This window comes from Stegodyphus dumicola, chromosome X2 (assembly GCF_044657685.1).
Source record: "Stegodyphus dumicola isolate Sdum_Otavi_A_Nest chromosome X2, ASM4465768v1".
Taxonomy (NCBI): Eukaryota; Metazoa; Arthropoda; class Arachnida; order Araneae; family Eresidae; genus Stegodyphus; species Stegodyphus dumicola.
In genome coordinates, this window is record NC_140781.1 from 199,735,362 (window position 1) to 199,751,598 (window position 16,237).

The following is a 16,237-nucleotide window of genomic DNA, read 5'->3' on the forward strand; positions in this document are numbered from 1 at the left end:
AGAAATTTCATTGTAGCATTGTAGAACAGACTGTAGATCATACACATTTATCTAAATTAATGAATAGCTTCTTAAAATTTATGATTTAGTCAGTAGCTTTTTATATTGCTTAAATTAATGGGAAAAATTAAAAACACATAAATAAATTAACAGCAAACATTTTTTTTTTCCTTGACTTAAAAACAAACAATTCATGCAACTGAAGTTATGAACATCTGGATCCCTTATAATATAATATGGGTTTTGCAATATACCTAACCTTAAATTCAAATCCCAGTTTTATATGAAAGTACTTTTGAAAACATTTCGCGAGCTTTTTATAAGTGAAAGAAGTTTGGATAAGACTTGAGAACTTAAATGGTTAATTTTCAAGCATGGCTTTATTTATGGGCATGGTAAACAGTATAACCTGGGCGCTCAGAATAATACTGTGGGCTGAATACTGATTTTCCAAGAGAGACCCGAATTGTAGTCCAGCTCCAGCCAACACCACCAAAACGTGAGTACTGATTTGCAGTTTCTGTGATCCTAGATCAAGTTATATTTCATTATTTGCAGTAGAAGGGAAAGCGAGTTACCAGAGTTAATAAAAATTCTAATATCAGGTGAATAATCTGAGTTACTTTCTTTCTTAGATGATACATGACAACTTTTGTTATATTTCATAACTGGGACTATTACTGGGACAAAATCTGTTTGCAAGTAGTCATTCTTTTATTTTAAAATTTTTTAAACATGTGAGATTTCTTGAGGTATCAAATATTTCGGCATTTAGATTTTAGACAGCAGGACTTAAAGCATTGGAGGTACCCTAAGCTAGACGCCATAGTACCATTAAATAAATATGACCTTTTCCCCAAAACTACTCGTTTTTAGTTTTCAGAAAGTTCTGGCAACGTTTACATCCTTAGTTCAGGGCGTGATTCTTGAATTCACGCAAGTTACAGGATATTTACGCAAGTTCAGTACACCCCTTGTGTCAACTCTAGAAGGTTCAGCTCACTGCGGGAGGGATTGTTGCATGCTAACGCTGGTCATTTCGCAGTTTCACCAGCTGCAGTGAACTGTCGGATAACCTCTCTCTGTGATTTAACTTTTTTTAACACGAGTAAAATGGCTAGCTAAATTTTTAACTGTATGCAATCTTTTAGTCTAGCTATATATTAATGTATAGTTCGGTTATAATCTTCCCTTATTATAACCTGTTTCGTGCTGTAACAATCAGTGGTATATCTATTGTATTCCTTGTTGTAGATGTAGCTCTTTCTCCTTCCTTTGCATGAAAAGCTGCTTAATATCAAGTGAGGGAAACGCTGCTTAATAAATACCTAATAGCTATGAATATATTCAAAGGTAAATAAATCTCTAATTTATTTACTCATTAAAAGCTTTTTCATAGGAACTAATTGGTCTATGCTGCCGTCTTTAACAGATTTTCATGTAAAGTAAGTGAATTTTTCTTTTCCTCTCCAGAATCTTGCAAATATATATGCAAAGATACTTTCTGTCTGTTGAGCATCGTACTCGTTTGCAATGGTCATCCTGAGTGTCCCGATGGGACAGATGAACTAAACTGCACAATTGCGAACTCAACTACTCCTCCACTGACCTACAACATTGATTTCACCGAAGCATGTAAGTTTATTTCATCTTATATTTGCTATTTAAAATTATTTTATAAGTTTTCTTTTTTGTTGATGTTAATTACTAATAAAGGTAAGTGTGAACTAGATTTTGCAAGAACAGGAAATGTAAGTAAAGAGAGAGTTTCTTTTTAGATGTCGAATTCTTTATCTAGTAGCAAATATAATTTTATGTAAAAATATTCAAGTTCAAAATACACTAACGCATATATTTCACGGAATAGATTAAGTTAATATGTCAAACAGTGTGCACATTTCATATCCTTGAATAATCCATACCCTACAATTTAAAGCTGAAAAGCTTCTTCTTTTATTACTCCTTTAGATCCCCCATTGTAATTTAATAACTTTTAAGTTTAGTAAAGGATTTTTGTATTCTGTATACAATTGTGTTATGTATTTTAGTTATTTTAAAAAGCAAAGTGCTTTCTTATATTTCTCTTCCAATTTAACAGTGAAAATTTTCATTCACAATATTTTAGGGCTAATTTAAAGAAACTTTTATTCAGTACAAACTTCCAGCAATCTATAAATTTATTTTTAAGCATTTTGGCTTTACCTCGCAGGGTGTCTTTAGATCTTAAGAACATTTCATATTTATACAGTATCAACGTGAATGTTTTTCTTCTTAAAATTTCCAAATGCGTATAAAATAATAAATTACTAATTCATACTATAAAAAATATCAAGTCAGTAATGAGAGGAAAACTATACAAATTATCGATTTATTAAAAATAAATAAATCTTTGATTTAATATAAGAAAAATAAAACTTCACATATGCTTAATATATTAACGATCCTCGTCATCTGTTTTGTTTAAACATACTGATATTTAAAACGTAGAGACATAAAATTGTTATTAATTACGGTTAACTATTAAAATGAAAAATGAAAACGAAAATGTTATTAAAAATACAGATTGTACCTATTGTAAGGGAAAATTAAGGGAAGAATGGAATCATTTCTCATTCTGGTATTATAATTATTGAAAGTTCACAGGTAAGTGTTGTATCAAATTATTTCTGCTTTTCGCAGTTTGAACGAATCTCTTACCAAGTATTTAAAAAAAATCTGCTGTATGAAGATTTTCAAGTAAGTTTTATTTTTTTTACTTGTAATTTTTTAACGGATGCGAAAGCAATAGTATCTGTGTAAGAGTAAATAGAAAACAGTTCTATTTTGTAAACAATTATGCAACTATATGACAATAAAAACATGATAGTTGCATTTTAAGTTAACTTGAGCTAGCACCGTAGTTGTTTCAAATTCGTAAACCCAAAATGAATTAATGTAGTACTTTCGAGATATTTTTATAAAGGCAGTTAAAGTTCGTGAGTTACTCCAGGGGCTTTCATTTTAAGTATAATTTTTGATAATGTCAGTTATTGATAATCAGCATGAAAAAGCTTGTAAGGTTTATCTTAATTTATGTAACAGTTAATTTTGAATTAAAGTTATTTTCCTGAATTTCAGCTTACAACTTCCGGCCAGAACATATTTTCAGAATCGAGGTTGAATGCAAATGAGGAGAAGAAGTATTTAACTGTGAAGTTCTACAGACTTCGTTAGACAGCCAGAGATTCTGGTCAGCGCCCGTTAGCCTTTTGGCTATACTCTCTCTAAAGCTATTTTTACGATCGGCCGTACTTTAGGCGCTTAATAATTGTAATAGTTTTTGATTAGGTATTCGTAAGAAAAATCAGTTATGCGCGTATTATTTACGTCATATTTCTTTAGTTATCTTAAGTAGAGGGCTGAAACAAGTTGAAAATGAAGTATCCGAAATGCCATAAAATCATGAGTTTTTCGCTTATCCAAAGCGTAAAAGGTAGAAAGAAAAAGTAGTTTGGCAATAGTTGAAGTCTTCGGGAGTTAAGTTTGCATTCTGAAACTAAATTACCTTTAACCTAGAGAGGACGCAATTTAGCCATTTTGACGGCGACTGTCTCTTAATCTGCTCTCTGACCAGATTTGTTCTAACGTGGACCGCATCGACCTCCTTAAATCCACGACGTTATGAGACAACCACGCATACATTCGGATATTTCCGATCGATTTTGTACCCCCGCTGTGTCGCTTAATTTTATCTTGCTTTGTTATTCGCATCGGAAAAATATTTGGAATTCTATGTTACACTTTCAAAGAAATCATCATGAACAAGTGTTCCCTATTTAACTAATCGCAGACATCTCCAAGATTCGGTAGAATTCTTATTTGTAAGCTTGAGTATGTATTTTTAAATACTGCAAATAATTCATTTTTCAGGCTACATTAATAACCCGCATATACTTATTAAAACAATAATTGTAAACTACACCTTGATATAATGGAACACTGCCCTGTTTCGCATCTGTTTTCTCAGTTTTATGGTAAGCTTTAGAAATCCTACTTCCTGCCCTCCAAAAAGCTTATTATTCATTGTTACATTATCTAAAGTCGCTTAAACTACATTTTCACCAGATAAATAATCTCAATATCTCAATGACAAAAGCTTTCTAAACATCCTTCAATGTCGTTCAGTTATGAAGCTTAATGCATATAATATAAGGCTGTCCAGAGTATCTTATATTGTACTGTTTAGCATACACTGCTACATGACCTACTTGAAATCTTATTTAGTGACTTATCGCTAGGATTAGAAGATAAATACAACAGGGAAAAGCGTGTAAAAAACCCTTTTATTGAATTGTCCGAAATGAATGAAATTTATTCCGCATATTACTGGTAGTGGTACAAATAAACGATCAAATTTACAAGGCAGAAAAAAAGAATGTCGAAAATCAGTACTTTGTGTGTCCACCACGCAGAGCGATGAGAGCCAGTACACGTCGTGGCATTGAATCATACAGGTTCTGTATGTAATCCTGGGCAATGGCATTCCATACGGCTTCGACCTGATGCCAGAGTTCAGTCTTAGCGTGAGCTCCACCAGCTGTGCGAGCGAATCGCCGATCGATGAAATACCAGCCATGCTCAATGGGCGACATATCCGTGGAATAAGCAGGCCATGGAAGAAGCGAAACCTGTTATACCCTAAAGAAGACTTGTACAGTCTGAGAAACATGTGCGCGAGCATTACCTACTGAAATACAGCGCCCGGAATACATTGAAGAATGGGGAGGACATCTGACCCCACAACTTCCCTTATGCAGCGATCACTGCTGAGGTTGTCCACAATCTGCACTAGATAGGATCGACAATTATACCCAATAGCTCCCTACACCATTATGCCAGGCGTTTGTGCGGTATGGCGCTGGATAGCACACTGTCGGAACAGACTCCTCTGTAACGTCTGACGCATACTCTTTAATCATTGTACTCGAGACTTTAACGAGATTCATAGGAGAAAACACCTTCCTGTCACACTGAACGCCCACAAACTGTGTTGCCGTGCCTTGTGATTCAAGTCGGTGGCGTCTGTAATTCAGCGTCGGGGAATCCTGCGTAGAGGAACCTTTACATGCAGCTCATGCTGCAATAGACGTCGACGAACCGAGGAGCTAGACAACGCAATACCTGTAGCCATGCTCCGACATTGTGCTAAGACACGAAAGGATCATCCACATGGCTGTACGATCCGTCACAGCCATGTGAATGAGGTGTCTATCATCCCATGCCGCTGTGCTATTGCGTGCCCCACTGCCAGGATTTCGCTTTATTTGGTTCTCCTCTCTATATTTTTTTAAAACATGCATCATTCTTGTAGCATTACGCTAAGTGCAGGCTGCGCTTGTTCGATATGAAAGTCCACCGTCTCGCATAATGACGATGCGACCTCGTTCGAACTCCGTTGGTTGTTGGTATGGCATTCTCCGCTGTTGGCGAGGCATATTGACCACTGATTAAACTTTCACAGCAGACATAGGGCAGTAAACAGATTTTAGTACAACTTTACAGTCCTTTATATACATGGAGCAAGTAGACAGTTCTCATTCCACGCATGGGCAATCGCTTTGTAATTCTAATCATTTGCATGTCGTACTTCACTTTACATTTCAGTAAGTTTCATTCAATTTGTATAATCCCTTCATGGTGCTGCAATTTTCACAAACATGTGTGTATTTTCAGACGGCGCAGTCTTTGTGCTTACAAATCCATCATCAACTTGAGGCGATAAAACTAAAAATAACGGTAAACTAAATTTAAAGATAATCTAATAGTTCAAGACTACGCAAATCAATTTAACCTGGAAGGTTGACTCAGAAACCTACACCGGCGTGATATAAATTTCGGCAGCAAGAATGCAAAGCCGGCATTCAGAATTCAAACAGCTGGTATAAATTCGAACTCAAAATAACGAGACACGTTCTGAGGATGCTTTGATGCTTGGTCGGTGTACTGGCCTACAGCAGGTGATAGAGATCCCTACTTTTGCCAGTTATTGAAAGAGTCCCATTAGGGCCTGACTTGTGATACAACCGTAAAGAATATTCTCCAAAAGAGATAAGTACCTGACTGAGAGAGAACAAATTGAAGCGCTTTGCTTCTAAAATTAAAGACCGGGTAGGGGGTCTGGAGACTAGTCGGTGTCGATGCTGGTGTTCTCCCAGAATTCATATATTTGCAAAGACACGATATCAAACTGAGTAGTAAAATCACTATGGAATTCTGCTTTCTCATTAGTCATCCTGATTGTTCAGTGTAATGAGCAGCAAATGAGCAGCATAGGGCCTAAAAAATCTATCTTCTTCTAGAATGTAGTACTCCAAGATTTTTGCAATATTAGCTGGGTTATTTCTTGAAGTTCGCTCATAAAATCTTCCATTAACTCGTGTGGTGAAATCTTTGATTGATTATATATTTAAATCCAAATGCAGGCTTCCGTTTTTTATAAAATACGGGCTGAGAGCTTCATTTTGCAATACCTGAAAATTTTTGTAGTCTTTCTCGCTGGCAGTAGTCCAGGCGAGACACTCATATGTAAGGACTGTGATGCAGGCGTCGCATCTCCAGTGCATGGAAGATGCATGACATACGGTTCCTGCATCATGGTCTGGAATCGTAATTTCGAACGCCTTCTTTGATGATGATTGTCGTCTGTTTTTGTTCTTATTTTTTGGTTTTCGCTGTACTAAGCATAATAAACATGTTTCCTCACCTTGTTCGTGTCCTCCCTTTCTTGTGACTTGTGTCGTCACTACCGCGATAGAAAAGCGTTTCTGATCCTGCATTGCTATGGGATTTATCATAGTCTAGGCATACTCTATCTCTCCTGAACGTTTGTCCACCGCTGTACTGATACACCCTGTATATATATATATAAATGATGCTCACCACATTTTAGCATCGTCTCATTTGCTCTCAAGCGCCTTCGATGTGCGCTTTTCGGTCTGGGGATACGAGACCTCAGGTCGACAGGGTTTGACATGGGGTACAACCAAGTGGGAGCAAGTTCCATCCGACCCTCACAATGGCGAGACCGCCGCGATGCGCGTTCGAAAACTCGGTGAATAAATGTGCCCTGAATTCACATCTGGTCTGGCAACTGACTGCATTCTTTATCTAACCCTGAGCCACCGCTCAAGACTGTAATTTTTATCAGTATAGATCCCTGAGGGGTTCCCTTTGTGTTCGAAATATGTGAAATAAGGTACCTTCTCTTTTGTAGAAGCTTCGGACAAAATTTTATTTGCGCTAAGACACACAGAAGTAGATCGAAGCCGCGAGATCTTTTCCCAGCGAGTTCACTGAAAAAGGCAGTCGCCTTTAAGCATCGGATCTAGAAATCTGGCGACTGCCTCATGTCAACAGATTTGCAACTGGGATGACAATTTAGGTAATTAATATCTCCCATATAAATTCACTGAATCGAGATCACGAGAGTGTTTTTCTATTCCACAAAGCAGCGTATGACCTCATAAAGCGTGAGCGACCTCCTAGAATTTAATAAAATTACACTAAGAAACTTCATATTATCCGCTGCTTAGGCTAAATCTTGCGTTAACTGATTATCGCATTTTCCAATTAGCTGCGATACGCACTTAAGAAATTGAAACCGAGATGAATGAGAAGCAGGTAAAGGTTTTCGCTTCTAAGCTGGTTTAATTTTATTGGCATATTATCTAGACGAAAGACCCTTCGTCTTCGCAATGATCGAATTTTGGTTCTGTATAAGATAGCCGTTCATGATATATCTTCGAAGCGTCTAAAGCTTTACCAGTCACCCTCTACTTCTGAAATTCTCACTGTCTTCAAATTTTGCATGCAAGCTAAATGTTCATTTACTGGCAGCTTTTGCTATATATTTTCTAAAAAATGGTTGGAGTGCTGCAATGGAAAAAATTAATCCCTTCTGGTACAATTCCTTAGCTTGAAAACGATCTGAAGACCTCTGTAAAACGTATATTTTTAATGCATAAGTCAATATTGTCTATATTAGTTAACATTTTAAAGAAATTACTTTTTAATAGTTCAATTAAAATATTGTCTAGACTGCTTTTTCATATATAACTACGTACAAACGTTTTGATCTCACTTGAGCATAAATTATATATATACATGAAATATGAGAATTATGCACCATGAAGACAGTGTTTACTTATCTCCAACTCTTGTTTATTTTTTTATTTATATTCATGTGTTTGCCATAGTAACTGGAGAAACTGCAGCCGATTTCGCGCAAATAAACTAATATTTAAACTGAAAATTTATTTCTTATGATTTTCAGGATGCGTATTACATTTTCTTAAATATTTCACTGCGCCGAATCTTACAAATGTTTCGCCGTAAAATTTTTTTTTAATTGAAAACTAAATGCGACTCACAGGTTCTGGCATGAGGCTACTTGTTTAAAAATGTTGCGATCAAGCGTTAGGGTCATGCAGTAGTGTATTTACAATATCTTTATGCGGGCATCTGTTTGTAATTTTATTGGTTAACTTATTTTACTTTTGATTTCATATCTCATTAAAGGAAAGAAGACGATCTGTGGACTTTAAAAACTTGTAGGCAAACACAATTGATAATTTTTATTAAATTCTACAATTTGTAAGCGAGGAGAAAACATTCTGCAGATTTATCAAATGGGTAAAATGCATGTTAAGTACTTTCGTGTGGGGAAACAGCCTGTAGTCCTTAACTGGAAGTGTTTAAATTTTTACCGTGTTTTTCACTACCTCTAGTTAATGTAATATCATAGAAAAAAGGATTTTTAGATTTGTGCATTTCCCGTCACGCACGTGTAATCCTTCTCCATGCCTTATTTTTTCCATAAAAATATATTTTCATTTTACATGCCTTATTGAATATTCATATTATGCTTGTGGACAGCACCAGAGAAGATATTTTAGTTTGAAACGCATGATTTAGTGCAAGACGGGGTTCTCTCAATCTTGAGTTCTATGAACTCGCACGAAAAGTTGCTTTATTTCCAAGTCTGCTGTTCGTATGTAGTTCGAGAACATGGAATTAAGACTGATTAGGCATTTATATATAAAACTTCCTGGCTGCCCACTGCTTTTCAACGTCTTGTAGTAATCTTCAAATTCACTGACTAAATCGATGCTACATCTTGTCCCCAATGTAAGTCATCCATGAATGAACGGATCATGAAAACCTCTGGAGCGTAAAGGTAATGGCCAGGTGAAAGCATTTTCTGTCCTTTCTGTGCCACTCACGCCTTTGTGTTTATTATTTTAAAATTGAGATCTGGAGCCAGCTTGCATATATTTTATTGTAATACAGGTTTTGAACCTAACCTGTATTACAATATATAATATAACTAACAATTGTAATATAACTAACAAAAGTTAGTTGTCATCATTGTTACCAGAAATATTTCGTATAGCATTTAGGATCCAGTCAAGATGCTTTCCAAAATATTGCAGAAGATTAGTTTCTGAGTGGTTTAATATTTCAACAAGTATCTAACTCTTCTTATGGTTTTACAAAAGTTTGATTAGTTAGTGAAGACAGTTTGGAGGTAGAATAGATTTTAGCATTTTACCTCGTAATTTATGAAAAGACTACAGCTGTTACGGTGCTGCCTGTAATTATTTGTTTTTTCTGCTTTGTATCATTCTTTCTTAGTAATAAAATTGAACGATTTGCAAAAAAATTACCATTCTTCCGTTATCTTGAATATCTTCCTAATTACGCGCTTATTAGTTAGCAGACTTCAATCTCGGCATTGCAGCTCGTGCCGTTTAGAACTTCTTCGTTCCACTCAGTAGTTTCAAATCCCAGTAAAACCATATGCAAATAAGCCTCCAAGAAGCCACGCAAAACATCATATGCTGATCTGATTGACCCTTACAAGTGTCAAATAACTATATACTATCAATTCAGTAAAATATTCCGCAATATTTATTAAATATTTCGGGATAGGGGCATATAGTTGGAACTTATGATAGATGTTTTGGACCATATGTTTCAAAGAGTATTTGTAGCTCATTAATATTTCTTCATCTCATATGAGACTAACAAGGGTTTAACTTAACTGCAACAATTTTCTTTTGGTAAAGGTATATCTACAGTTAGAAATAGAAACAAATACAAACATATACAGTTAGTCACAAAAGTCTGCGTACAGACTAAATTTTAAATTAAAAAAACACTTAAAGCATAGAAAAATGTATTTTAATCATTGCATTTTTTTCTTCTATTAGCTAAAATTGTAAGCTTAAATAAAAAGTAAATAATATCAGTGTAATACTTTTTACATTTTTAAAAAATATATTTTGTCAAAAAAACTCAGAAATTCCCTCCAATAAGTCTGCGTACACTTTCAAAAAAAAGTAAAATATAAGTTTTTTACATTACTTCAATACTTTGTAGGATATCCTTTATTCTTCAAAACAGCTTCCAGACATCTGGGCATTGACTGAACTAGTTATTCAGTGTCATCCGACGTAAATTTCGCCCATTCTTCCTGCAATTTACTAATTAGCTTATTTCGCTACGTAACATTGTGTTTTCGAATTCGTTTCTCCAATTTTGCCCACAAAATTCGAACATTGTTCCAGAAGTTCTGCGAAGAGTTTAAATATGTTTTGGCAAAAGCAACTCTTTTCTTTCTATTTGTCTCGGAAATGTATGGCTTAGACCTAGGTTTGCGTCCATGATAATCGGACTTTCGCAGCACTTTTCGTACAGTTTCAGGAGAAATTTCCTTGTTGCTAGTTAAAAAAATGTCTTTTGCAATGCTTGCAGCAGAAAGTTTAGGATTTTGTTTAATTCGTAAAAGAATTTTTCTTTTTTCTCTCTGCGTTAGCTTCTTCGGTCTCCCACATCTTGGTTTTACAGCAAGACTACCAGTGTCAAGATAGTTTTGAATAACTCTTTGCATACTAGAAAATTGTTTTCCAATGGTTTTACCAATATAACGAAGAGTTTTACCTTCATCTCTCAATTTGATAATTAGTTATCTCGTAACTAAAGGAATTTCTTTATTGGTTGTCATTTTCGTCAAAGAAAATAGAAATAGCAACTTCCAATCAACGTGAAATTTGCTTCGGAAGTCAATGACCTTGAAAGTGTAACCTTCTTTGCATTCTCAAATTTGAAGTTTAAAAGTTAGATAAGAAATCCCCCGCCTCCTTCGCGTTGTACGCAAACTTTATTGGCTTTGATTTCTGGCCACTTATCTTTTAAAAATTAGTGTGCATAAATTATTAGATATGAAAATATTGCAGTTAAATAATTTTAAAGTCCCTTATTGAAACTAAATATTTAAAAAATAAAACTTTAAGAAACTACCCTTTTCGCACCTTAAAATTTAGATTTGATATTACTTTTCTTGATGTACGCAGACTTTAGTGACTAACTGTATGTGAAATCACTGTTGCGACAAGTTAACGGAATAGACTGCTGACACGAAACTGATTTAAAAAGCTTCCTGCAAATTCTCCTGAAATTTTCTAATCAATGCACATGAATGTACTGTTTGAATAATTTCTCAATTTAGATTTTATTTACTATCAAACAATAATGGCTTCAATTTGTGTGAAATAGAAAACGTGTAGATGTAAATTTAAAATAATTTTAAATTGTGAAGTTAGGTTTCGCTTCTCGTGCCTTCGGCATTTCACTAAATATGTAAATATCATCCTTCAAAAATAAATATATTATGTGTATGTTATTGAAGGTACTTCTGAGGCAAATCGGTGACTGAGTGGTAAAATGACTGAACACTGGTAGTTCGATCTGATTTCATAACCCGGAGAACGGGCTGGCTCGTTTGGAGCTTTCATGGTCTTCCCCATGTGTAAAGTGAATACGAGTCATTTTTCTTTGAAATGATCTCAGTGAAGGCATTCCTTCCCTTAGCAAATAGCCCTGAAGTGTTTTGTCATAATCTAAGTAATCTAAATGAAGAAACGGGCTTTAAATAGAAACGTAAAATTCCAAGTTTTTTTTTTGGGGGGGAGGGGGAGTCCAGTAGGATCTTTCGATGTGTTTGGTTCTTTTGCCTGTATTTGGTTAAATTCTTTTATTTCTTAATTTCAACTAACAGAGTTTAAAAGATTAATGATAGAAATTTAGACAATCGAATAAAGAAAAATATCGTTGAAATTTTTCAGACATAAAATTCGTGAACGAAACATCAGGAATTGCCTACTTGATGTATAAGAAATGAAACTTAAGTGTTAAAACTTACGTTATTTGACATTTTATAAGATATATTCTCCCTCTTTTCCACATGCCTCCGAGGCGCCCACCAACGGCCGATCGGCAAAGTCATTAAACACTGGTATTTCAGTCCGGAATTCGAACTCCTCGAACGGGCTGGCTGCATAAGCGTTTATGGTCTTCCCAATGTGTAACGTGCATACGAGCCAGTTTCCCTTCGAAAGTCCTCCACGAAGGTATCCCTCCTCTTAGGCAGATAGTCCTTGGTGCTTTGCCGTTAATTAAATAAACCAAACCAAACACATGCCTCCTGCTGTTGTGACTTAGCTCACTTGTCTGCCAGTAACATCAGAACAAGGCCACGAAATTCATCGTGGCAAGGAGAGCAAAATTACGCCACCTTATGCCTTCGTGCACTAGTGTAACTAGAAACACGCTGGACGCGTATTCGAGAGGTGCGGAGTTTGAATCCCGGCGAGGACACTGCGGTATTCTTCAGTTTCCTCACCAGAAATGTAAATGAGTTTGAGAGTATTTAAGCTGAGGTTTTCGGATTGTAAGACAGATGGTGTTTCTACCACTCGAAGCCATGTTACTTAGTTTTTCCACTTCTGATAAGATTGTAATTATTCGGATTTGCGTTACAGCTGCCGTCATTTAAATTGCTACGCCCTTGAGAAGTTCTGAGCCAACTTAGATTTGAAGTTAATTATGTAATCTTTGACTACTAGTCTACATTTTAAATTTTGAATCTGAGTGTTATTTTAAGTTGCATCGCCACAAGTGATGGCTGGTCCTAAAGCACAAGAAGTGCATTTGCGTTTTATATTGTTTTAAACCATTTCAAGGCTCTGTAGTTCCTTTCAGGCACAACAATGATTCGCTTAACGTTTGTTTGGGAGTTTGATACAAGTTTATGCTCCCACAGCACGTCAGACCCCTTAAATTTTCATACCTCAAATGTCGCATGCTTTGATAAAAATTGTGCTTTAAAATACATTTAAAATTACAAAATAAAGACTTCTTTAAAATTTTGGTAAAAGTAAGGTAGCATTTCACTTGTTGCACGGTGAAAGTTATATTATTCGCGAATATGCTTTAAAATACTAATGGAAATTGAAATAATGTTGAATTCTAATTTTTCCAAAATAGAAACTGAATGTTTTAAAAGACATTACATGAGCGCATATACTTCCCAAAACTTTACATTCATAATAATCGAGTAATCGGAAAGGTTATTAACTAAAAAGCTGTAATATCTAACGTAGTTTTGCAGACAATGAAAAGTTTCTGCAGTCTTAAATCTCGGATTATTTTTCAATAACCTTTTACCTGAATCAAATGTTAAAAATTAGATGTTAGAACGCGATAAATATATTTTCGTAAATTAATATTACATGGGAAATTTAAATATCAAATTAAATATATTTAATAAAGTGTCTAAAATAATTTTATCAGTTTGTCTAAGAGCAAAAGTTTTATTATAAATTGGCAAAATTTATCTTTTACTTAGCCATTTTATCACCGATAATAAATCCATTCCATATGATGAAAGCGGTTTTTTTTTTAATATTTATAATAAAGAGGGCGTGTTTTTAGAAAGGGAAAATTATGTGACGTTGGAAGAAATAATTAAATTCTAGACACTGAAACGGATTTTTAACATGCTACAAAGATTTCATAAATGATGTATAGCTAAAGCCGCGGAATACTGGTAGTTCACCTATACTTCGGCTGCCTCCGAATGGGTAGGTTAACTGCATGTTATCTTCATGGTCACGAGTAGCGTAAATGTGGACTAATTTACCCGGGTAAGTTCTATGGAAAGCCATCACTTAGTTTAGGCAGATAGTTCATAGAGATCATTGTCATAATACTTTACCATTAATTTTCTGCAAGTGTGAAATTAAGTAATAACAGCAGTGATGCAATTCAGGCAGAAGTAATTCCTGTTTATTGAGCCCCGTGATACCATTTTACTAATGTGGGACAATTTTAATTCTTTATACTTTCTATTATTTGTAATCTCAAATCGAATTCTTAAACTCGCAATCTTTCATTAATTCTTGCACAGTGACGTAGCTAGATGTGGGCATTCCTACCTCTATAACAGGAGCAGAGAGGATGTACGCCCCGGGCAAGTCACTTTGGGGGCGGCATGTTTTCAATGAAACATTATTTTACAAGCACTGGTCATATGGGTCGTCGAGATGGATGAAGAAAACGAGATTCTGAATTGCCATGCGGAATAAAATTGAGAAGAATATAGTTTTTTTTTTTTTTTTTTTTAACACTAAATATAGTTTTCAAAGAAATGAATTAGTGATTTCAATAGCGACATGCTTTTGCTATAGCTTCTTGATACTCCGTTGAAATTTTTGAATAAAAAATGCGAATATTAACTAAATTGTGATCACGGTGATATTAAAAAGAAAGTCTTCCTTGGTAAGAGAGAAGGAAAAACAAGGAAATGGAAAGAGGCGACCCTTCTCGAACTTTTGCAGTTTATTCTAAAATACAATCTCAAGAACAAAGTTCCAAATATTGTGATGCTGCTGCGAACTTAAATCACAGTTACTGCAATTGTTGCTAGTTGTGATAAAGGTTTTCGAAATATTTCTTAAATGGCGGGCAGTGGCCATTTTTAGCCTTTCGCCATTACTAAGGACAGAAGTGGTGGTCATTTTATTATGGAGGCACCTAATGGGCGGTCATCGTTACTTCCTGTGAGGAGACAGACAATTTATATCCATGCTTTTATCCGGGATTTGAACCTGGGCCCCTTGGTATCCCCTAATCACTATTCCGTCTGAGCGACGGGTTTTCGAAATTAAAATCGCTTAAGAAATATTTTAGACCTACAAATGTATATTCTGCATATAAGAAATCTTTCTCTGCTATCTGTATAACAGCAACTGGGGAATCTAGCACACATCTATAATGTCATCGATGATTCTACGAGCAAAAGAAAGTGGAGGCGCAAAATTATAATGTAACTCTGGCTACACCACTGTTCTTGCGATTCAGTGATCAAGAAAGAAAATTTTAGGTAACTCCCTCCGTCATAATTGTGTAAAGTACATTGATGCGTGTACATTCCAAGCTTGTTACGGGGCCCACCAGCGGCCGAGCGGTAAAAGTCGCTGAACACTGGTAATTCGGTTCGGGCTTCGTGTCTTGGCGAACGGGCTGGCTGCATGGGCGTTTTCATGGTTTTTTCCTATGTGTAACGAGCTAGTTTCCCTCAAAAAGTCCTACACGAAGGCATCCCTTCTCTTGGGCTAGATAGCCGTAGTGTTCTTTGCCATATCATAAAAAACCAAACCAACCTTGTTGCAACGAAGGAATTCGTGCTCTGTCTGTTCCTTAAATTGTTTTACAAATTAAATATGCTAGCATTTTGTACTTCAAAATTTATATTTCTGCTAAATTTAACGAGCAATTTTGGAATATTTAAGAGTATCTTGATTTGTTATACGGCCGAAGAAAAAGTGTCTGCATCATCTGAATTTATAATCAGTCAGCTTTCGAAATCTGAAGCAATACTTGCTATAACTATGTAATCGCTCACGGTTTTAAAAGACTGAAAATGATTGCTTCCGAACCAAACATTTGTAAATAATGCATTTGGAGAGCGTTATCGGTGGTCTGCGGTGTGGTATCACATCCCCCCTCCCCTCCGTTGCCATTTGTCTGAGATCGTATCGCAGTAATTCTCTGATGCTGCTTTAAATCTCACTATCAGGACACTAACGAATTTGAACTGCAGCAGAAGGCTTCTTATCGCCTGCTTGATGGTTCTTGGTGTCTGGCGTTGGCTGTGCAATCTGGAAAACAAACAGTATTGTTATTACGTTATCTAATCGTTATCTACATTGAAATGCAAAAGGACTGTCCCGTCACATCTCCGCAATTAAAGTTTGAGTGCATTCGATAAGAAAATCAGTCTGCCAGTTTTTGTTTAGCGTCAAGTTTTGAGGTTAAACAGATTTTGGAGCTTTTTGCCTGAAAGTTTGTTTCTGAC

At 35.5% G+C, this 16,237-nt stretch overlaps 1 protein-coding gene across 8 annotated transcripts in view; it reads left to right on the plus strand.

The window, feature by feature from the left end:
- Positions 1-16,237, plus strand: part of LOC118187932 (low-density lipoprotein receptor class A domain-containing protein 4-like) — a 365,193-nt gene that overhangs the window by 134,888 nt on the left and 214,068 nt on the right. For 4 of the 8 annotated variants that reach the window (XM_085809234.1, XM_085809233.1, XM_085809235.1 and 1 more), the window contains 2 exons: positions 1,255-1,353; positions 1,474-1,635. The exons of 3 other annotated variants lie outside the window; for them this stretch is intronic. In XM_085809234.1, coding sequence (XP_085665360.1) covers positions 1,338-1,353; positions 1,474-1,635 — 178 coding nt within the window. In that variant the 5' untranslated portion in view covers positions 1,255-1,337. The remainder of the gene's footprint in view (positions 1-1,254; positions 1,354-1,473; positions 1,636-16,237) is intronic. One more of the 8 variants, XM_085809232.1, reaches the window with a different exon arrangement.